A 24,807-nucleotide genomic window follows, 5' to 3' on the forward strand; every position below is an offset into this window, starting at 1 on the left:
AGTCATCGCGAAAGAAAGCTTAAGAGCTTTACGAGAAGCCATTAAAGAGAATGATACACCTTCAGTAACGTCTACGGAGTTATATAAAATTCGTCTTAATCTCCTTGAAGATGTGTACCATGGCACTGACAATTTCGCTTGGGCATGGATCGATGGCGCTTGCGCTAATAACGGTTCCGACGACGCTGTTGCTGGGATTGGCATATCTTGGCATCCCGAAGGCTCGAAAAATGTATCTGAAACAATAAAACACGATAAATATCGGATTACTAATAACCTTGCAGAGGTAATGGCATTAAAAATAGCCATGGAGGTTATGATCGATCATAAGGTTCCAAAGTTCAAGGTCTTTTCTGATTCACGGTACCTCACAGAGGCAATAAATTCATCGGTCCAGCGATGGAAAGAGAATAAATGGAAAAATGCATCGAGAAAAGAGGTAGTTCACAAGGATCTCTTTGAAGAAATCATCAGCTTGAAAGCTCAGTTTGATGAATTCGAACTTCAGCACACGTATGCACGTCAAACTGATGCTGGAAATTTTGCAGCTGATCGTTTAGCTCGAAAAGCTGTGTACACTGATGATTTCGAAAAGACGCGAATCGAAGATATGACCGATCATCAAGCTTTGATGAACTTAGTTCGTGAACGAAGGTATCGGAAAGTTCAATTAGAAGAGCAAAAGTTCAATGATAAACACGGAGATCCTAGGATCTTCGAAAAAGGTGAATTAATCCTGATCACCGATCATCGATTATCATCATACGATCGTGGTACTTCAAAAAAGCTCTATCCAAAACGTTATGGACCGTACATTATTAAAGCTAAAGCAAAACCGAACTGCTACGAAGTCCAACACGTAGCTGACAAAAGAGATAAACGCTTAATAAATGTACGACAAATAATTACTTACTTGAATTTACATCAAATTGAACAGCTTCGACGGGATCCAAAGTTAAGGTCGAAATTTGATAAGCGAACTTTGAAACAACAGCTCAAAGAATTCGCTAAACACCGAGACGTACTCGAAGATTTCTTTGAAGAACTACCGGAATCTCATAACGATGAGATGATGAAAAATAACGATCTCCCATCTCAAATTGAATTACCGGAAGCTGTAAAAGAGTATCGTAAGATAAGAAAAAACACTCGTAGAAAGCTCACGAAGGAAACACAAACACAGTTTGAAAAATCACTTGAAAAGGCTATAGCTAATGATGCTGAGTTTGCTGAACTTAGAAAGAAATCCGAACACCAATATTATACTCGAAATAAGAAACGATACGTTAATTTAGTTAAAAATGGTCGGGAGATTCGTATTAAAAAACGCAAACGCACTAAAAATATCAATCAGCTCTTGTTGAACAACGTAGGGATCGAGTACAGTACACTTTTCGTAGACCTGTACAGATCCTACGGTTCTTGGCCAATCAGCGACGAGGATACTAAACCCCTTGCCGCTGACTCCGTCTAACTGGTTGCTTTTAGATTCGAAGCAGATGTTTTTAGCGATAACCGATACAATACGCATTACAAAGCGAATATTGAATTAGATGTATTTTTCATCACTTTATTCGAATACGTTTAATGGCTGTCTTTTGACTAAATGTGTTATCTAATTGTAAATGCGTATTAATGTGATTTTTCTACGTATAAATATTTGTTTTCTATTAAGATTGACCGTAGTGACTGTTAGCAGGTATGTACGACTGGTTCAATAGTATAATTAGCAAAATACACGTGCTTTGAATAAAATTCAAAACAAAACACCATATCACGTGTTAGCCATTTTCCCTTGTAGAGGAAAGAGTGTAATAATTTTCGATTTCTAATACGTTATGTATTTTCAGAGTACCGAAGAGTGATCTTTACAGTGTAGATTTGGCGTAGCGTCTGTCGATATTGCATATGTTAGACGTACCAAGGTATGTATTTTATTCAGATAATAGTGCATTTCTCTATACTAGATTCCATTACGATGGATGTTGATATTTGTTTCTGTTAGGTGAAGTGTATTTGAACGCTATATACGAAGAGAAAATCTACGGCGAAAACTAATCCGTATCGTTATTGTTCGTGTGTCAGAGTTAATCTCGGAAGGTACGTTTACTGTCTCAATATTAGATCTCATTACGATGGATAATTACATCAATTGTCTGTGTGTTAAATAGATTTAGCGTCATCAACGGACATATGATCGAACGAAGCTCTGTTATCGGTACGATTGATTTAGAATAGTTCTACGTTAAAGAGGTGAGCATTTTATACGTTAGATACCATTACGATGGTGTATTGTGTATTAACGACAGCACGTTATTCTTGTTCATAGAATTTGGCTCGTTTACGTAAGAATCTTGGTACGTTTTCCGGCAGAGTATATTTAGTTATCTACTAATCTCGTTTCTACATAACTCCCGATCGTGTCAATACTGGTGAGTACTTAGTCAGTACTAAATTGTGTGAACGATTTTTTTCTTTCGTACTGACCATTTATTCAATAGGTTCCAGTTACGACTGAAGAACGGAATTTACCATTCATTTACGACAAGTTTTGCGTTATTTTTCTCGATCCTCCGTGTTTATTACGACGAAAAGTAAGAATTTTTCAACAATTAGACCTACATACGTGTATGGTATTGCTATCTTTCGTGGAGTTAACAAATCTTTTCGTCGTATAGATGGCTGAAAGACCAGCTTGTTGTGCCGGTTGCAAAGAGAGCTTGGGAGTCGTCGCTAACGATGTATGCTCGCATTATTTACATCAGCGTTGTTTTAATGAATACGCACACTGCCAGACTCCTAGTGGAGCTCCTGTAGCTGCTCTCTGTCCCGTGGAAAATTGCAGAAAACCGATCGGCATTGCCTTACCGCTGCCTGGCAACTGTCTTGATACCGTTCCGATCATCGGTGAAAATAATTTACTGAAACAACTGATGCAGGAAAAAGACGTCCGCATCACTACTCTCGAACACGAAACACGACGGCTAATTGAACTCTCGATTACGACGAAAGCGGAACATGAAACTGCGTTGGCGGCTCTTAATGAAGAAATAGACGATCTAAAACAACAATTAGCCAACTACAAACATCGTAGCGCAGCTCCAGCGAACCCAGGTCCGAAAAACGAGCCCAATGATGATGACGGTCGCGGCAGTGACGGTGGTTCCTCGCTACGTCCAAAAAATTCCGGACATTATTATCGACCTGGTGGAAATAATAGTCAAAACCAACGTAAGCGTCCCTATTACGATAATAATCGCAAAAATCAAGGCGGTTGTTCATCGTATTTGCAGCGTACTGCCGAGAATAGAACGAATTCGACAGAGGAGCCGTTCGCAGCGCCAAAAAGGTCATCGACATATGATCAGAATTCGGACGTCCGCCCACGATCGAAACTGGAGGAAACCGCAGCTTTTGAAGACTTTTTCAAACGAATGGCGTCGAATGGTCTCTCAATTCTGAATCATCTACCCTCGAGAGTGTCCCAGCATTACGGTTGTAAAGAGGTGGTCAAATACGTAACCGTCACCGAATACAAGAAGACCTCCAAATCAGCACCGCTTCGTATATTTTTCATCAACGGATACGCATTCTACGGTGACGGGGCGTCATTCTCGATTTTAAAGACGGCGCTGAACAATGAAGAAAGCTATTTGGCTTCTTTACATTCGTCTATGTTAACCGGTCCGAATCGTCAAGCAAATGACATCGCTGAATGTCTTAATTACATGGGAAAGACGATGTCACCATATGTAGTGTTATCGTGCGGTTTTTACGAGATGAAAAACATATCCGGTCAAGAGGAAAACTATAAAAGAATTCGAAACCTTTTAGCGGTACTCATCCAAAATGGAGTGAAAAAATTAATACTCATCCCAACCGTCTTGGGAGATGACGAGAACCATTTGCAACGCAGGCGAAAATTCAGGCAGTTCCTCCAGGGTGAAGCGCGAGAAATTAATACTCAGTACCCCGATGTCGTCGTAAAATATCTCAGCTGCCTAGAACCTATCTTCGACAGAAGCCCTTTCGGTACGGATGGCAATGGAAATCCGTTTATTGGATTTAAGACATCGCTTGAAGCAATTCTGCATATCATGCCGTTGTTGAATTCTCGGTATACTAATCGCGGAGGATAAATCGTAGATGTTCGTTCAGACGAGGTCGTAGAATTGTACAGTTTTTTTTTATTTTCTAAGTTTCGTTTCGAAAAATACTCGCGATTTCGTTATTGTCAGTAATTATATTTTTAGTTAAGTTTTATCGTACTCAAGATTATGACCTCGGTACTCATACCATTTAATCATTGATTCTTTTTTTATTTTTGCATGACTATGGTATTCATAGTACAAGTTTTTTTTGCTTTTGTACTCAATAGAGATAAGTGTTATTTCTCGTGGTCTATTACCTAAAAATTTGTTAACGAACAAAGCGAGATATGTTGAAGATTTTTTTTTTTTTTTTACTTTTTTATTAAGTTCGAGTCATTTTTTTTTGGTTACTTGTTAAGACAAGTTATAGGTAACTTTCGCGACGATCTTGTTTTTTTATTTACGTTATTATCGTTATGTGGTGCATTACCCGTAAAAATAAACGAGTGTTCGTTCTTTGAATTAGTTACTATGTTTTTTTACCATTTACCTTACTCTGTTTTTGTTCTACTAGTACTCAGAGTTTGATCATTTGTGTTATTTGATATCATTTTTATTATTACTCAAACGGTTTTTTCTTTTCGTTTTCTTGCTTTTTTGGTTGACTTGGATTGTAGCTCGAATTAAGATTCGATAATTTAATTTTGCATCAATTTAAAAAGAAGTTTTTTGTGAGTTAATTTGTATTCTTAATCGTATTGCATTTTTCGTGTTTTTGTTTTTTGTTCTTACGCTTGATTTAAAATACATTGAACTAAGATGCATTTTCAATGTCAGAAAATAAATATATCTCGAAAGCGTTTCTTGTCTTCTTATTTTTAGGAAAAACCCATAGGCATAACTACGAAGAACTATAGTTAAAACTCAACGTTGATGGTGGTGGAAGAATTCAGAACGAAATACCCCCCACTACTAAAAGATAAATTCAACAACTAACGTAGAGGACAGACATACCACATCACATTACTGATCTAGAATTACTTACGAGTAATTGTGCTGAACATTAGCCTCGTTAGACAACACAAGTGTTGAGTATTTTCATTGCGAATAAATCTAATATTCTCGATTATTTAATATGTCAGTAATGACCATAGATGAATACACGGCTGGACCGTTTGTTCACCTCAACGATTATACAACTGTACGCAATGAAAACGACGACCTAAAAGCAGAAATTCAGTATTTACAACGAAAACTGAAACACGTTCGTCGACACAATGCAAACTTGCAAAGATCAATCGCTACCAATGATCGAGTGATCATTAAACAACGAGATGAAAATCTAGAGCTTAAAGCCGAGCTCAATCAAATTAAAAAGGAAAAAGCGATAGTTTTTAAAGCACTCCAAACCCAACTCTGTCATCACCATCACCATGGTCATTCTGATTCACACTCTGAGCAAGACTCCCATTCAAATAATGATCAGAGTGGAATCGAGTCTGATAGAAGTGACATTGCTTCAGACAGAAGTAATAATGGCAGCGTCATAAACTGGTGGTAGGAATTTTTGTAAAAGTCTCGTGGTATATCTTTGTCTTTCAATAGCAACAGTATCTTTATTCTTCTAACGCTAGCAACACCAAGGTGGTTTAATATGGCTGAAAATTCTGTTCCAACTTTAAATAATATTATCGATGAAATGAGTACAAATAATAATTACTCATCTATTACGTTTTTAGACAGTAGGTCAAATTTCACTTCAATAAATCTTGAACGACCTCCTCGCTTAAATATGGGCATCTCGAACCTGTATTTTTTCAAAAAACCATCTTACGAGCACTCATTTCGAATTTTTAGGCCTAAGTTGTGTCAATACGAAGAAAAACTCAACATAGAGAAAAATTTCGCATATCGCTCACAAAGACAGAGAGTCCTACGGGATTTATGCATTAAAATCTACGAATAATTCAAAATTTCTATTTTCTTCTCAGAAGATATTTTAATTTTAATTTTATTTTTTTTTATTCTATTACATATTATATACATTCCAATTGAAATTACTAAAATTTTATTTTTACAGTCTAATTATCAAAGTATTTGGGTTCGTCGCTGTAGTTATGGAACATTGGTATTTCAACGGCAGGTATCTTGAAAAGGCTCGGCTCTCCTACTCTTGACGTAGCTCGAACATCCTGAAACAGATAAACAAAACATTAACGGTCGGTGCATTTACGGTACATACATTTACGTTATGCAAGTACAAAGGGTGGGGTCGAGATAAGGCAAAAGCTGTAGGCATTTCTACGGAAAGCATCACTACCATATATGGTAACGGCCGATCTTGGTCATTCCTATCCCCACTTCTCTTCGAATATTGTGCAGCTGACTTCAAACCTCCAACCAGTTGAGAAATCATTACGTGTTTTTTAGTTCAACAAGCAACACTTCTTGCTTACAACCCAGTCTCTCTTGTTAATGGTTAGTGTGCTTTACGAAGCACTATTGGTATTATTCTCATAGCATATCTTAGGAGATATTTGTTCGCATTTCTATTAGACAACATACGTGTTGTAACAGGTAAATAAATACGCCTTTTAGGTTTTACATTCCACTGTAAGCGAACATTTATTTCAACGCTCCTATTTCGAATTCATTTCTGCTGTTTACAGGATGGATTCAATTCGATTGAAGATAGCCACTTGTGTAAAATGCAATCAGTCTTTGGCTGGTAATTTCCAGGGAATTTATGCCAAAATTGGAATCGTAGCCGCAGTAAAATGCGGTCATACATATCATCGTAGATGCTACGATGAACATATCGAGCTAGTTTCATTTAAGAATACCGCTCCTTGTGCATATCGATCGTGCATTCAAAGACTTAATCGGAGTTCATTCGTAGTTATAGATACCGCTATTGAGTCTCACCTAGTTTATACAGCAGCTGCTAGGAAAGAAATAGAGAATGTATTCCATCAGCTCAATCAAGAGCTCGCCGTAGTAAAATCTAAAAATGCAGAACTCAATCGTAAGGCTGAAGCGCAGCGCGAACATATCCATGATGTACATATCGCTCTACGTGACCTTCGGCTTAGATTTCCACGTTTGAACGGTGCCATCGACGAATTGCTGGCTATGATTGACGACTCTTCTTCTATAATCTCGATCGATGGTGAACAAGTTTGGAATACTCTACAGGCGTATGTTGATACCGCGAAAAGCGATAAAATCAACCAAATGATCCACGATCTTGAGCATCCGACAAACGATGGTGACATCATCGACATTGTAAACGAAGCAGCTATGCAGGAGGACGATGATTTTCCGGTGCCTGCTGAACCATATGCCAGTTTTCTACCGCCGTTTTCATCAACACCGAACCAGGCTGAAAAAATCGAGAACCAATTAGTTTTATGGAAACCAATCGATATCGAAAATAACGTAGGAACCCCCCTTCGAGACGAGCCGACTTACCGCAATGACTCTCCAATGAAATCCGATGTCGATGAACCTTTGGATCTCATGACGTCTCCTAACATCGAGTTTAATTCAGACTCAAATAATTCTGACGTTTGGAAACGCCATGTTGCGCAACAGAACTCGAGGCAACCCCGCATTACGATCAATAGCATTTCCAAAGTATCACGGTCAACTGCTAAGGTGACTCCGTTCAAACCTAAGTCATCTCCACCGGCGGGCGTAAAACAGGCTGGAAATTCTGATTCGAACCACCAACAAACTGTACCTTCTGGTGGAAAATCTCCTCGTGCAGGTCCTTCGGGTGTACAGTTTCCATCGCGAGATGTAGCCAACGGTAGAATTGAAAAACCATATCGGTTACGACCAATATCGCCTCCTATAAATCGCAGCGAACGTTGTAAGCAGCGATTAGAACAACTAGCTAACCGAAGGCTTCAAAATAGCGCAAATTTTAAAGTGCCATCGTCGAGAAATCCGCGCCGAGAGTACGCCACCCGGCATGACACGCGAGTCATGTTCAATAACAATATCGTCGATTTGCCGGTGAACATTTCGAATTTCCAGTCAATAGTAAGGAATAGTGGCTTCAACCTTGTAGAGACCATTCCTCCTTACATCCACCGTCCTGAGCTGGTGATGCAGCGTTTTCATTATTACTTGGCAGAAGCCCGCATTCAATTAAAGCGCCGCGCCGACGAATACCTTTACTATCTGCAGCAGTATTTACTGCTGGGTGATGGGGTCGTTTTTACCATGATATTGGACTGCATTGGAAACAAGCCAGATCGAAGAATGGCTTTATACGAGTCTTCGTTCAACGGCGAAATGATCAGTGCGGAGTTACTCGGAAAGAACATTGAAAATCATCTTATCACCGTACCTTCATTCATTCTCCTCTGCATAGGGGAGCATGAGATTCAAAATATTCCAGAGAATCTTATGTGGGTTGGAATTAAACAGTTGATTGAATTCTTGTTGCAACGCAACGCGCTAAGAATCGTGATAATTCCACCAATCTTGTATGGGGTGCACCCACTCAAGAGAAGATCTCTCCGAAAGTGGTTGCGAGAAGAGGCAACAAAGTTGGCCGCCCCCGGCGTGGTAATGTACCTGGAGTTCGTAGAAGATTCATTGGATCGGACTGGTCCAATGTACGATATCACCTCGGATATTCCGCGACTTTTAAATCAGATCATTTTAGAGATCATCACGAGAATCTTACCGATCGTTTCTCACGCTAAATAGAATATTCGATCATCATCTGCGCGTTTCTCGGCGTTTTAACGATTTCAACTCGAAAAACTATTCACAAGTTCAAAGAACCGACTCAAATTCGATTTATTATCACCTTCGATTTCGATTTCTTATCACCGGCAAACGTTCCACGGCACCAATGCTGCCAACCGATTGACCAACGCGACGAAAAAACCGAAGACAGCAGGGCTGCCAATAATATACGAATTGATTTTTTATTTTTTTTTGTGTACAAACCTAATTAAGATTAGATTGTAATCAATTTTGAGTATTTTCAATTGGAAATTTATTTTTGTTTTACCAAATACTTTAGTATCTTCGTGTTAATATCTTATATAAATACCCATAGGTATACTATGATTTTCGAAATCAATAAGTTGTACATAATTTCTATTTTTACTCTTATATACTCAACGTCTAGATAGACAACCTTTTATTATTTCGTAATTTGACTTTTTTATGGCCTTGGCCGTTTCATCATTTTTTCGTATTTTCTCTAACATTAAGATGTCCTTTTAAATATTAGCCATTCTAATATTCCTTAGAAGTATTAATTCTGTTTAATCCTAATTCATGACATATCGTTTTGTCTTTACTAGTATTTTGTCTTTTCAAGTGTGTTTTTATTTTTTTTAGTTTCATTGCTCTAAGATGACTAGTTACAAACATTTAATGTCTACTTAGAAGTATTATTTTATTTGGTTATTTACTGATAACGTTACGATACGTCTATATAAATACTTCGTAACATTCTTTCTTTTTTGAAAAGTCTAAGACTGACTAGTTTTTTAGTTTCTTCTGTTTAGTTATTGTTTTTTTTACAAAATATTTTTTGTTATTCTATACCTTTTGTTACCGGTGCCTTCTTTAAAAAATAAATCGGGGCATTCCTCATAGACCACCCATGGGTGTGTAGGTTTCAGGGTAATTTTTTCAAAATTTCACTTTTTCTGTATTTCGTGTCAAAGATTTATCTTATAAAGAATGCTTGCATTTTTTGTAAAATAAATCGGGGCAATGTAGTGCGAGAAAAAGTAAACTTTTATTTCCTCTAAGGGGGAAGAAAAGTAACTTCTTTTAGAATTTAGAGCAGTGCACCTACCTAACAGACCGCGTACCTATCCGCTACGGCATGTATAGGGACGTTGTTAGGTAGGGATTCGTTAGCTATAATTATGGCTAACGACGCGATGGCTCTACGTGTCAAAATTCAGTCTATGTACTTCGCTTACGAGTGCAAGTACATAGCTCATAGGGTTACCTATCCGCTAGCTACGGAATAGGGAATCCGACCTTGTACCTACACCTTTTTGGGTAGGTATGGAGTGAGGGTGCTCCTGTCTCTCGGATGCTTTCGTGCCCGGTACCGAGGGGTATAGGACTGGTAGGGTAGCGCTGGGATAATCCCATTCATTGTTAACTATTTTTGTTTGCTTTTTGTTCCTTATTTTTTGCCTTTTTGTTCCTTTGTTTTAACCCATATATTGTCTTGTTTTATTCCTGAAATATATGGGATTTACCAGTGCTTAAAAAGTGCTTTCGTTTTTTTTATTTCACCGAAAAGCGAATGGCGAGGCGGTAATTCGCCAGACATTCGCGAAGCTACTAGATAGCTAGGTCTTCCCTTGGGATTGTCTTTAGTCAACCTAAGGGTTGTTTTAAATGCGTGTGAAAGATGGTATTTTAGGTCTGTTAAGGACAAAAGATTTAATTTATTTTTTTTCTTGCACGTCAAGTTTTACGAAACTGGTCACGAAAGGTTCGTAGTTGTAAAACACCGCGAAAACGAATGCTTCGTGGATTTTTTTTTCAAAATTTTCAAATCGTACCTCCAAAATTTGATAAGTTTTTGAAAACTCAGCTTTTAACGTTCAACTTTAGAAATTTTTGACAAATATCTACGACTCTTGCCAATTTGGCATGGTAATTTCAAAAATTTGTCCGTTGACCTTCATACGCGGGTGAAGGACCTTAAAAAAGGTTGATTTTTCTAGCCTGGCTTTTCGCAGCCTCAATTTCATCTAGGTACATAAAATAACACGGAACACGAATAAAAACTTACTGATTTTCACATTCTTCTATCTATTTACGATACGAGTAAAAACTGCACTCACCTGCAACAAAAAACAATGAATTACGAATTAGTTAAGAGAAAAAGTTGGATTTGTTGCATTCTGGAATGTCGGTCTCGGTGTCGTAGTCGTAGTCGTTATCATAACGATGCCACGAGCCGTGCAGATATTGTAAAATTTATCAACAAATTACCAGAAAGTCGTACTAACAGTTGCATATATGTATACTTTGCCCTATATTGATCGTACTAAAAATGAGCTGAAGCGGTGAAGCTTGGAAAAGTACGAGTAAAAACCAAACTGAAGTAAACTACTCTGTAGCTATCATAGCTAGAGCTAGAGCTACTCGTACATAGAATAGCGTAGCGTAGTCATAGTGTACCTCTACCGTACATACGACCAGTAAATATGGTGAAGATTTAGAAGGCAGCGAATGAGACGAGGGACGAGGCAGAATTACCGCATGTGTATTACTCATAATACGAAGTACACGTAGACGTACGCGGTGCGGTGCGGTTCGGTACGAGGAAAGATTCTTTTTTTGAAAAAATCTCAAACTGCAGCAAATCATCTCTTTATTAAGCATTATATACATACTATAAAGAAAGTAATGCGAATCTGTCTTTCCGGAGTTTGCACGCCACCGCTTTATACCTACCCTACGTAGTACGTAGTACGTAGACGTACAGTTTGAATTCAACTTACCCGTACGTAGTACGAACTACGTACCCCCGCTAATACCGCCTCGCCAATTCGCGGCTAGCGATGGCGATGGCGAGTGAGTTTTCCTTACCGTACAAATACGTATATATTATTTAATTTTATCTTTGTTTTTGCTTTTTTGCTGTATGGAAAAACTTTCTTCTTGCCAATAGCCGCCGTTCTAAATGTACATTGTACTCGTACTCCCGTATATACAAGTATTTGTTGTAATTTGCGGTATTCGGGATTTTAATCTATAATCTACGTTTTCATCGACATTTTTTTCGAGATTGAGATTGATTAAGTTGCGGATTTTAAATCAGCCTAGACTTCTTTCAAACGTCGTCGATACTTAGGTAGGCAGGGTACATATACTCGTATAATAGGAACGAAACTTTGTGCAAACTTATACGCGCAGTCTTTTTTCAAACGAATAGTTACCCACGAGCCACGAAAAGTCACACCTGCAACCTTTCATCTGACGCGACGCGCGATGTAGAAATCCTTAACGAGCATTGCTCGAACCCAACCGTCAGTGAGGCGGCAATGGCTGAGTGGTAGGTCTATGTATCCAATTTCAAAGCACGACGATGGCAGAGCCATAGCCACAGCCCTTAGTTATTTAATTGTCGCTTTTTGATCTTGTACGAGCAAATTCTCAAAATAAAGCGATATCAGTCATCCGCCATTCAAATGGGGGTGTCGGGTGTGTGGTATGGTGGTAAGAATCCATTTGTATATTATACTCGTATACCAAGACCAACGTGGTGCGGGGGCGGGGGATGGCGAAACTGCGAAAGATGACGATTTATAATGAAATTGTGCGAGCGAGTAGGCAGCTAAAAGCGCGATACGAGTACTCGGCGCAGCAGCGGTTTCGAATAACCGATGACGATGAATGATGAGACTCGTTAAAAGCATCGTGCTAATGGTCGACGGTATCTCTCTTAAATGCGACGCACCTGCGATGTTTGTTCGAGTACAAGTAGATAGACTCTGCACGAAGACGAATTCGCTAACTAATCAGATCAGATGGTACGAAAATTTGTCATTTTCATTTCCCACGTCGGGCTTGTATAAGTAAGTAGGTCTATCCAGTGGACAAACTCGTATCAGCACAGCAGTGGCACGAAACAACTATACAGGGTGTCCAACTGCCCAGTGAGTCCAATATTGAAGAAATGATTCTCCTACACTTTTACCAGTTTTCCAGATCAATTTGATGTGGAATAGAAGAGGAGACGATGCAATCTTGTAAAACTCTTTTTTGCGAGTAGAATTTTCCAGATGTTGTCCTGTTGGCCCGCACATCAGCTGATCCCTTCTCATACAGTTGTCTGATCAGCCGCACTAGACGTTTTGGAGCACCCATCTCTAGCAGGATCTGCCACTCGACACAATCGAATGCTTTCTTGTAGTCCACAAAGCATAACACTGCAGGAACATTGTACGTATATGTACTCGCAAGCTGTCTCAATGAGCATTTTGGGGTTGAGGATTTCTTCTTTTGTGCCTCCTTTCTTTAGTAAATCCTGTATGTTCTCGAGGAGGGAGGAGCTTCAAATCTATTAGAGTCCGAATTTTTTTGGGTCAAAATGTTTCCATTTTCGAGGTAAGGATAGAAAAATCGAAATGAAAATGCGTGAAAATTCACAAAAATTGATCAAGTTCGAGGATGGTCAATTTTAAGAGATTATTTTGTAGGGAAAATTTCAAATTTCGCTGACGTTCCATTACTTTTGCAGTAAGTAAGATGAAATTCTCCAACTTTTCCAGGTTTCCCAGGTTTCCCAAAGAATGTCCGGACAGCGTGAACTAAATAAATACCACGTTGAGGAGGCGACGTTAACTCGACTTGTTCGCATTTGCGATAGATGCGAGAACTGCGAGACAGCAATTTCAGCGTTGAAAATGGCAAACGAGAAGCGCGGCATCCGCAGAACAAACAACCCAGTAAAAGTACGTGTATTGATAAGGGAAAATGCCAAGTCAAACGAGGCAACGCGACGTGCTGCAAGTTGGAAGGAAAAGGCGAGAGGAGAAAATCAAAATTACGTGTTAGCGAGCTGACAAATGCTATAACATTTATTAACCTGTTACCGCCTCATTATTCTTCGCAACAACCAACAACCAACAAGCCACAAGATGAAGATGGCACCGCGAGCAGTGCGCTTTACGCTGCGCTGCACTGTACTGCAAACAATAAGTGAGTAGTGTGTACCATTTAGGTAGGTAAGTAGGTACGCGAAATACTCGTAAACACACGTCGCCGTCGCTGTAGCCGTACGTGGTGGCTTGAACATTATTGTTATTGTTTTAGAGTCAGCGCCATCGAGCGCTGTAATTAAGAGAATAGCAGAATGGTGCACGCGACTGGTCGCATTCGACGTACCTACATACAAGAGAAGGTAGTTAATGCGCGCAATGCATCATTTGCTGCGTCGTCGTCGTCGTCGCTGCCGCTGCCGCCGCTGGCGCTGCCATATTTCATTTAACGTTGTTTAATGAAGTACCTTTGTTATCACTTGGTAACGTCTGCAGAATACCATTCACTGTTCGCTCCCGCTGACGCTGCAGTTGCAACAATTACCGAGGAGTAATTAGGTATATGTACGCTCAACGCTGCACTATGCGGCCAACTCGCGACTGGTGTAAGTAATGACAAAACAAACACGCGTAGTCGCATAATCGTTTCTTTATCAACCACCCAGGTGACTACGGTTACAATGGTGCCGGATTTTCACATCAAGTATCAAGGCATTCAAGGCAGGTGGCAGGTGGCAGGTAGGGGAGACTGTTGTACCAGGGACCGATTTTTCGTTTTTTGGGAATTGACTCCACCCATTAACAATTTTTGAAAATGTGACTGGGTGCATCAAAGAATGGCCTTTTACAAAAAAACGAGATATTCACATTTGTTCAAAACTCATTCCCCTCCCCTCCAGAATTTTTTGAAAAAGTCACTTTTTTTGGTCCATGGTACAACGGGTTGTGTACCAAGGACCAAAAGGAAATACCCTGGAAAATGCTTTATAGAATTTTCATCCAATTTTAACCAATTTTGAAACGTTTTCAGACGCTACAATGTAAAAACTGTGTAAAAGGGCATCCTGGCATCTAGAAAAGTATCAAAATTCGTGAAAATTAGATGAAAAAATTGTGGTCCGTGGTACACGATGAAATTTGGTCCTAGGTACAAGACATCCCAAAATTTGGAAAAAAATTTCTGTAAAATTTTACACAATATTTTTCCAAAAAGTGAATAAGTGTACTTACACTTGGATGGTGTAGCTGAGCTACACGTTGCACTAATTGGTTTGACAAATTTCAAATTTAAATAATAGGCCAAAATGAGTTCACAAAACATGGCAAAATGTAATTTTTCGTTCTCAGACGTGATAATCGTGTGCAAAATTTTCAAATGAAAACTTTATCGCCTATGGTTCATTTTGTGATGCTATAAAACGTAGTAGGGTCCAAATTCCGCTAGGGGCGTTAGTGGTGGAATGGTCCGTGGTACAACAATCTCCCCTACAATTTTGCTGCATCAAATCGTGCCCTCAATAACACTAAACTTGTGACTTAGGGAGATGTTTTTTGGGCTATGGATGTGGATGAGGCGTGTGATTCGTTTCTGGATGAGCTTAAGTCGCTGATGGCATCCTGCACCAAGTCCAATAACGAAATTTGTTTTTGTGAATTGAGTAAATATTTTTCAAAAAAAGTTTTATGGTACGACCATCAACATTACTTCAATGCCTTCATTTGACGTGTTCAACAGAGAATTCGAAGTAGGGCTACGAAACTGAAAAAAAAATTCAGTACCTATTCAACTTTCGATCAGTTTTCAATTTTTCCAGCTTTTAGTACCAATTCTAGTTTCAATTTTTAAATTTCTTGGTCAACATTTGAACCATCCTATTATTACACACCGTTTTTCCAACATTGGTTTCTGCAAGATTGGAATGGAACTAAGTTTGATGAACAAAATTATGGTTCTGAATTGACAGCAACCCATTTTGAAAAAATAGTGGGTAATCGGTCAAATGTTCCTACGTTCCGAAGTTAACTTGTGCCGATTATTTTAGGATATTTTTTCAAAAATGGAATTTCTGGAAACTCCAAAACGAATTGAAAGTTGAAACTATCTCCAATCGACTCAGCATGCTGAAATGAGGGGGGGGGGAACTGAAATGAATTTTAGCTTTCCAACTTCATCGGGTTAAATTCTGTGCAAATTGCAACTACATATCAAAAATCTGCTGGAATAACTCGATGCAGTTCGAATAACCGTTTTTAATTGATTCGGGAGGAGAGGGTGTCGAAAATGAGGTGCATGCCAAATCTAAGTTTTCAAGGCCAATTTCATTTCTAAAAATTCACCAAAAGTCCAAAATCGTAAAATGAATTTTAGCACCTGGAATTTTGGCTAGTGGTATATTTTGGGGTCCTCTTTCGGTTCCTCTGCGTTGGATTCAAAAATTCTCGCGCCGGTTGGAAAAACTTTTCCGATCAGGGAATGGACACCCTGGAGACATTTTTTCTTTCATTTGGGGAGGGGGAGGGGGGAGGGGAGGGAGTTCCCGTGGAATTTGGTAAAACTTCTCTCGCAATACGTACGTAATAAAGCGCAATTCATATCGCGTAATCGCGCGTACGAACCTGTGCTCAAAGGAGGCGCCTTGAACGTAACAGCGATGAAACAATTTTCCACACTGAAAGCCAACTGTAGTCCGTGATTGAGGATGTGAATGCACGTAGCGCAGAATATAATGACCCAGCCCCAGCCGCCTTCCGGATAGTAATGCCTTTGCAACAATTTGCTGGATTGCGGGTACTGCTGTTTCTTTTTGACGACACCGGTGGATGGAAATGCCGTCGTCGTCGTCGTCGTCGTCGTCGGAGCATCCGCAGCTGGCACAGTAGATGTGGGCGTCGGATCACCGAGTGTCGGAGAGGTCTGGGTAGCGGTGTCGTGGCGACAAAATTCACTGCCACAAAGGCCCGCAGCAGGTATAAGCGCAGAAGGCCAGGAATGCGCTTTCGATAACGATAACGATGCAGACAATGTCATCGTGTTTCGATGAAAGTTTCGACCCTCGACCGATCTCTTTCATACGACTATGGTCGTCGTGAATTTCCACGTCCGCGTCGTCGTCGCCTTTATACAAATAACAGATGGTAAAAGTTGAAAAATGAAACACGACGACGACTGCTGCCACATCACGACGACGATCGAATGGGTGGAATTAGCTAACACTTTTGAAGAGATTCGCGAGGATATGGCGATCGCACAGCTGGAAACATAACACGCGATACACGTATGAACATTTATGCATGCACCATGCACCTAGAAGCGCATTTTTTGCAGCAGGCCGACAAACCGCGTTTGTCAGAAAAACGTTGCACGCGTAGTTATTCGTTGCATAATAGAGTGTAATGAAATTTCAAAAAACACACACGGTTGGCGTTGGAAAAAAAATGGAAAAAAAGAAGAAAGAAGCACTCCATTCTTGGTGTACGATTCAAAATGCAACATCGTACACGATCGACGACGACGACGACGGTACACGGTACAGGCAAGTTGAGCGCATACTTTGGCTCGAGAGTCGGTACCTCTCCAGCTACAGCTAGTTATACGCTTTACACTCTTTCGCTGTTTATAACCTCGATAACAACTGCACGTAGATATCGGAAGCGAAGTACAAAATAATATCCTTATCCTTAATAGAAATAAAAACCGAGCGAAACGAGAGAAATTTTACACCGACAAATGTAACGTAGGTATACTATAGGTAGGTAGGTAGGTAGGTACCTCGCTCGCACACAAGTAGGTAACTACGCTGCTGCGAGTAAATTCGCAAATTTTAATGAGACGCGTTTTACCTTTTCGTATAACTACGTAATAGGTACGTTTCTTTCGTAAAAAGATGTAAAATTCAAAATTAACAAATTCGCTCGCCTTTATATCGTACAACGCTCCGCGAGCTGTTTTACTCGTAGTAATACCCGGTAACGGTCGTCGTCGTAATAAAACGTAACACCGCCGAAAACGAATAACGAAAATGACGAATAAAATTCGTTCGCCAACTTATCGACATTCTGATTCTGGTGTGAAGAGTACCGCACCCGGCAGACGGCAGAAACCGCAGATCGCGCGGCTATTCCGAATTACGAGTATTACCCGCGATTATTTATGCAACCATTTCCATTCGGTAGGTATTTCATCTACGAGTACTAGTATATTTGTCCACCAATCACACGGTTGGATCGTTTGTTCGCATTCGCATTCGCGCGTTCGAATTCATTTCGCCAATTCGGATGGCGGGTAATGCAGCCTCCAAAATAAGCCTACGATGAACATGTTCGCGGATCGCGGCTCAACTCGTCACAATTTACATAAAAATTTTTTTTTTTAAAAACGCACACACTACGCGAATGATGGCAATCGCGACCGACAGAACTACAGGTGCAATTGCATTCCAAATCCGAGCAAACCTAAACGATCTGCCATCAGTGTTCAACTAGGCTATCACCAAGAGAAACTCGCCGTATAGGGCGGGGGGGCTGCGGCAGGGGCAAGGCGGCGCAAGGGGAAAAAAGATGGAAAAGTAAAGAATGCGTGAAATGGCGCGGCAGCGAAACGAACGTGTATCGGCGGCGGTCGCGACCAAGATAAACAAAGCACGTGAGTACTGACAGACTGCTTTTCAAACGTAAAGGGCAGCACGGTTCAAAGCAGAAGAGCGGCGCGGCGCACGCTCCAGCTCGAGGCAGCAACGGCCGCGGGCCGCCGCAAACTACAAAATACAAGTACCATCATCGCGACGACCAATACTTATACGTCTTCTTACACCGCAACATAAATATGTACTTTACGTAAACTTGATACCACGAACTACGCGACCTGCCTCAAGGCCGCAACTTGATCTACTGTCGGCCATTTCGGCAACCTTATCAGTTATCACGCCTTCGTACTTCAAAATTCGACAAAAAATTCGCCAATTTTGCCAAATAAATTACGGCTGGCTCATTCGCTGAAGACAATAGGTTGAAAATCAGACTCGCAATCTCCAGTAACTTTGAGCCAGTCTCCGTGACAGGCAACCCCCCTCCCTCAAGAAGGAGCTGCATGAGCATAGCGTGAAATCCAACGCGACGTGGTATTCGTATTCACAGCACTCGAGATTCGTATATGAAAACGACACAGATATTGTAAAAGTAGCTGAATTTCAAAAATAGTAGAAATTGTGGCGGGGCAGAGGCTCTTGAGGGTAGAAATTTAGGTGGGGCTGAGGTTCTGAAGAGGTCTGCACGAGTGTAGCGCAAAATCTAACCACATGTTCAAATTGAGTATAGATTCTCAATAATTCATATAAAAACGACATCAAAGTGATCAAACTAGCTTAATTTCAAAAAGTAACAAAAACAGTGGCGGAAAGCTCTCGAAAGTTCACAATTCTTCATTTTTTATCGGGACATAATTTTTATATGCATGTCCAAAAACAACCAATTTTGGCAAAAATTAGAAATTACGATTTCCGGATTTTCGGCGAAAAATGGGACATTTTTTGATATTATGGCCGAAATTGGGATGTCGCGTTGCGGCAGTTTTTACTGGAATGTATTGGCCCTTTTTTTGAAAATTTCAAGTAAATGCAAAACAACATTATTTTTGATGCGAGAAGTCAATTTTTTAGCTCTCCGAAGTCGGAGAAAGGAAAAGGAAAATGATGCGGCCCGAGCGAAGGAGGGCGAAAACTTTTGAAAATTTATAATTCAAGAAGTATAAAAACGGTTTTGGTAATTCTTTGATTTTCCCCGATTACACAATGTTTTCCCAACCTTTTCCAGTTCACCTAATTTTTTCCAAAAATTTTCAACTTTTCACCAAAATTTTGCTGTTTGAGGGTCTGAGACACCCCCTCCCCCGGTTCGGCACGCCCTCCGCGGTGATATAGCATTTCACAATTTCAAATATAACGCCGAATTTTATTCAAGAACAAACTTTCCGTTTTTCATCGTCGTAAATTTATGTCCGCCATTAGTACAGTACAAAGGGACTAAACACTCAATTTATTTATCCATAAAAAAAAAACTGACGAGTAAAAAGAAGAAAAATTAAAGAAGACGAAAGATCAGAGACGGGTGATTAGCAGACGCCTCGGTTTTCTAATATTCAAAATTTTTTATTTCATTAATTTCGGCGCGTTTAACGAGAGACTGAGGCGACCTATATTGCGGGTAATAGGGCGACGCTTTCGACTCTGTCAACTTCCCTACCGCACTTTTCGCTTTCTAACAAGAAAAATGTCGCCGTTTGCTTAATCCGAGTGTTTGTCGTCGGTTCTTTTTTCCAAAATTATTCCACGTTACTTAATATTACACCGAGTTGTTCGTCATAGAATTTAAAAAATACATGGCAAATCTTCTTTCCCCCCACCCCGCCCCGCCTTCCCAGCACGTTCTCTTGTAAAAACGTGCACGCGTATAACTAGGACAAAAAAAACAGCGTGGCGAAGAAAGAAAGCGGGTCAATTTTTCAATTTTTCCGTTCACTTCGTAAGCTAAGGGTTAAATAAAAAAAGACCTATCAAACTCGTTAAAAAATTACGTAAATTAACTCGCGAACGAGTATTCAAAATTGCTCATTTTCATGATATGTAATATAAACAGGTAATTTTATTTTTAACGCTCGTATCTTCGCCTAAATTTGATGTAGGTCTAGGTATGCTGTACACACACATCAGTCAGTGATTCGTTCGTAGGTGAACGATTATTTCACCTTTGTATTAAATCACGCACGATCACAATCGAATTATTTTCAATTCTTATTGACGAATTTGAAAAAATTACCTAAATATTGCCACATTTGTTTATTCGTTCTCTGTCATCGGGTTTGAGTAAGCACAGATTCAGTCGTTCTCGAATCAGTTTTTGATGATAGGATCGAAATTGTCAAGTTTCGTCGTGCCATACCTATTAATTTGATTTTTCAATAATTCATTCGTATGTGAACGATTTTTTTTCTGCGAAGAAATTGCTAGATTACTAGAACTTGGAATCAAACGTACTTATACTGAACATTGATTTTAGATCCGAGCCTCTTAAACAGAGAGAGGGTGTTAAAATTGGAGTGTAGAGTAAATTTCAGCTTTCCATCTCCATTTGATGAAATTTTGTGAAAATTTAAAGTTTCAAAAATCTGCTGGAGACTTCAGGAATTTTCAAAAAGTCGCTGGATGATCCAAAACGACTTGAAATTCACCTGCAGTACTTCGTAGCGTATTGAAATTAGTTTTTAGAATAAATTTTAGTTTTACAACTCCAATTTGATGGAATTTTGTGGGAATTTCGAGATTCAAAAATCTGCTGGAGGCTCCAGAACTGCTCAAAACGGGTTGAAACCGTTTACAATCAATTTGGCATGTTGAAAATAGGGTATATCCCAAATTTCAGCTTTCTCTGTCAATTTTGTAAAATTTTAATTTTTTCCCTCATTTTTGGCCTAAATTCGATTTTCAAAAATTCACCAAAAATCGAAAAACGCACTTTAGCACTTGAAATTTTGACAGGTGATAAATTTTTGCACGATCTTTCGATCTACCTTTGTAAAGTTTGAAAAGGTTCGTGCAAGTCCTATGTTAAAACGCAAAATCTGCGATTTCGGCTGACCTGTCAATCAAAATGGCCGCCATTTTGTAAGTAAGGCCAACTTTTTTTTTGGCAAGTTTGCTTTAAAATGTTCGTTAGGATGTCCCCTTTAAGAAAAAAGTTGTCCCGGAGGATCGGCGGGGGGGGGGTGCAATTACTCCTATTGTCATATGCCGGACTAAAATGAAAAATCGCTGAAATGGTAACGGTGTTTGAATTCAAAATTACATACTGTATGTGCTTAACTTCAAAATTTACGAAAAAATCGATGACAATATTTCGAAAAGTTTATTTGATCTTTATACAGTACGACTGCAAGCAAAAAAGTGATGCGCTCTTTTCGGTTTTCGAAAGCAAATACGAGTAATAATGCCTATTGCCTATAGCGATAGCGTCAGTATGAGTCATCTGACACTGACAGGACTCATACCTTTAAAGCGATAAAGGTTTTCTTCAATGCATAAAATGTAAAACTACGCGAGTGCGCAACTTGACGCGCGAGAACGAGATAAGATAACATACGATTCGGATATTTCTATTTTTTCGCCGATGACGCGATAATATTAACGAAAATTATATCAGAAATTCAAATTTGATTATTCGTTCGAAATGAAATTTAACAAACGGTGTGGCGATTTTGTACTCTGTAGCGTGTAGGTCAGGTAATAGGTATTAATTGCACGATGTAGCAAACAGTTTCATTTTTCGGCACATTTTTCATCGACTGATTGAGAGAAAAAAGAAAACACGTCACGTCATTTCGATGTGCTGCGAAACAGAAATGATGGAATAGAGCGTAGGCTGGTGGGCTATACCGCATAATTGATGTACGTCGATAAGAAAAAGACGAAAGCTGCCCCTCAAATCGTATCTCATCCTCATTTAGCCGACCTCCGACCACAAGGTGAAGGCGATGGCGCGGTACTAAGAAAATTAAATGAAAGCCTCGCGTTGGCCAACTCGAGTTTTGGAGGAAGAATGCAAAACGCCGCGTCGCGTCGCATCGCGCCTTATTATTCGAAATGTTTATTTGTCATTGTTACTATTTCGAAGAGGCAATTAAGTAAATGCGTCCAGTACAGCTCGAATAACCACAGCCATAGTAGTTGATGGTTTTGTAAAAGGGAAAATGAGACGCGCGAGAGCGGGTCCGAAAAGGCGAAAAGGCTGCGAAAGAAATTAATGACGCGACGCGGTGTTTTTGGAAGCGCGATTATATCGCGTAACGTGTAAACGGAGACGCAAACAGCCATTCGAATAGATTTCCAAAAAAAAAAAAAAAGAAAACTATACTCGCAGAGGAGAGCACGAAAGAGAAGATCATTTTTCACAGACCGATTCGGCCGAAAAAACATTATCGGAGTACATGTGTGCATGGTTTACTCCATCGGGTTTATCCTTGAATCGCATCCCCTATGCTTATGCAGGTATAGTAACAAATGATAGAATCATATTTTCTCCGAAAAAGGTCATTTGGCGACTATATTGAGGTGGATTGCGAACCAAAAAAAAAGGTCGAAGGATTTTCACCAAATTTAGTGGAAATTTTCATTCTGAGTTGAAGGTAATTTGGAAAAATTTTTAGCTCTGAGGATGCCGCTGGAAGGAGATACGAGTCTTCAAGAAAGGGATTTTTTGAAGAAAAAAAACCTTGCCCCCTCTGTTTTGGGGAAAATGTCAACGCTTATTAGCGAATCCCTTGTTTATGGAAAAATTCGTGTTTTGGAAATATTTTTTCATGAAACTGGAGGAATATTTGGATTACAGGATTACAGTGATGCCAATTTTTTAGTCATTATTTGAATTGGTGAGAACAGAAAGGGGCTAAGTCCATTTTCGCACTTTTCAGGAATAACAAAAAACTGATTTATTTTAAAATCAAAAATGTTTGGTAAACATGCTTAACCCTTTCGGCTACGAGACAAACTGACGGATAAAATTTGAAGTGCTTTAAAGTGAGTAATGCCAATTGCTGCCTAGAACTCAAAATTTGCTGGAAATCGCACATTCAGTATTTATTCATGTCACAAATGGCAATAAACCTTAAATTGTCTATTATTCCATTTATGACACCGAATAGCAATATAAATCTAAATCAAGCCTTCTGAGGCATCTGATATTTCAAGATGAAAGTATTGGTAACAAGCATTTTAGAAAATAATTTTGAAAACCCATGTCACAATTCAACGCTAATTTTCAATGAAATTCTGAAAAATATGTATCATTTTCATCTTCTGACACATTCATCTCTCTTGAGATAATTTGCTTGGGTGAGTAAGTTGCCTCAGAAGAGGACTGGGTAAACTTTTGCAAGCATTTGAATTTTATGACGAATACTGTGTCATAAAGACTGCGTTCAATCAATTCATTATTTGTAAGATGACTTCTAAAAAGTAATTCCAGTAATTCCACAACATGATGTACGTATTTTATTTTTATTAACTCCTTATGACAAACAGATTGAGGGCTGTATTATGACACAGTATCTATCATAAAATTCAAATGCTCGCAAAAGTTCATCTAATCATCTTCTGAGGTAACTTACTCACCCAAGCAAATCACCTCAAGAGAGATGTATGTGTCAGAAAATGAAAATGATGTCATACTTTTCAGGTAGAATTGTGACACGAGTTATCAAAATTTCAAAAAATGCTCTCTATAACACAAAGATTTTTCCATCAATTTTAATCCTCCCACAAGCAATTACCTTCAAACATTTGCAGTTTGAATAACTATCTGAAGTCGCATGCCTTGTTTTTCTTCAAAAATTTCTTTTTTTACACAAACTTATTTCATTTTAGCTCATCTTTTTTTCTATTTTCAAAAATGCTTGTTATCAATACTTTCATCTTGAAATATCAGATGCCTCAGAAGGCTTAATTTTGATTTATAATGCTATTTGATGTCATAAATGGAATAATAGACAATTTAAGGTTTATTGCCATTTGTGACATGAATACTTTCTGAATTTTCGATTTCCAGCAAATTTTGAGTTCTAGGCAGCAACCGACGCGACCTCACTCAGTTTAAAGCACTTCGAAGTTTATCCGTCAGTTTGTCTCGTAGCCGAAAGGGTTAAGGTCATTGAAAGAGTACCCCAAGACACAATTTTTAGCACTGTTTAGAAAAAAAAATATTCACGCGCGCCGGCGCTGTTGCTGCCTAAACAAATGGGACTTAGACCTTTTCTGCACTCAATCACCAAAATTTCTTTTGAAATTGCTCGGGCACGAATGGGGCTTGATTTTACATCTAAGTACATCATTTATACTGCTATATCGTTTAAATTGACTAAAAACCCGTTGAGGTATACGACTTTTTGCCGAAGTTGTTAATTTTTTCATCTTTTTTCAGTTCAGAGATGAACTTAAATTTCAAAAAATGGTCTTCTCAAAAATGTTAGTTATTTTCAAGGAATTCAAAAAATTTTACAACAAAGTCACAAATGCGGATCCGCTCTTTTTCTGCGCCCAGATACCACTTTCCCGGCAGTTTTGCGGAAATCTGACATCACCAATCCATCCGCCGTACATTGAAACCCCTATATCCGTGAAAAA

The 24,807-nt window shown here is 39.2% G+C and overlaps 1 protein-coding gene across 6 annotated transcripts in view; it reads right to left on the reverse strand.

The window, feature by feature from the left end:
- The window catches only part of LOC135849400 (monocarboxylate transporter 10), a 229,820-nt gene that overhangs the window by 148,352 nt on the left and 56,661 nt on the right, over positions 1-24,807 (reverse strand). Inside the window, exon 1 of one of the 6 annotated variants that reach the window (XM_065369814.1) lies at positions 16,259-16,685. The exons of the other annotated variants lie outside the window; for them this stretch is intronic. Coding sequence (XP_065225886.1) covers positions 16,259-16,670 — 412 coding nt within the window. The 5' untranslated portion in view covers positions 16,671-16,685. Of the gene's footprint in view, positions 1-16,258; positions 16,686-24,807 lie in introns of those variants that run through there. 6 annotated transcript variants of the gene reach the window in all.

This window comes from Planococcus citri, chromosome 5 (assembly GCF_950023065.1).
Source record: "Planococcus citri chromosome 5, ihPlaCitr1.1, whole genome shotgun sequence".
Taxonomy (NCBI): Eukaryota; Metazoa; Arthropoda; class Insecta; order Hemiptera; family Pseudococcidae; genus Planococcus; species Planococcus citri.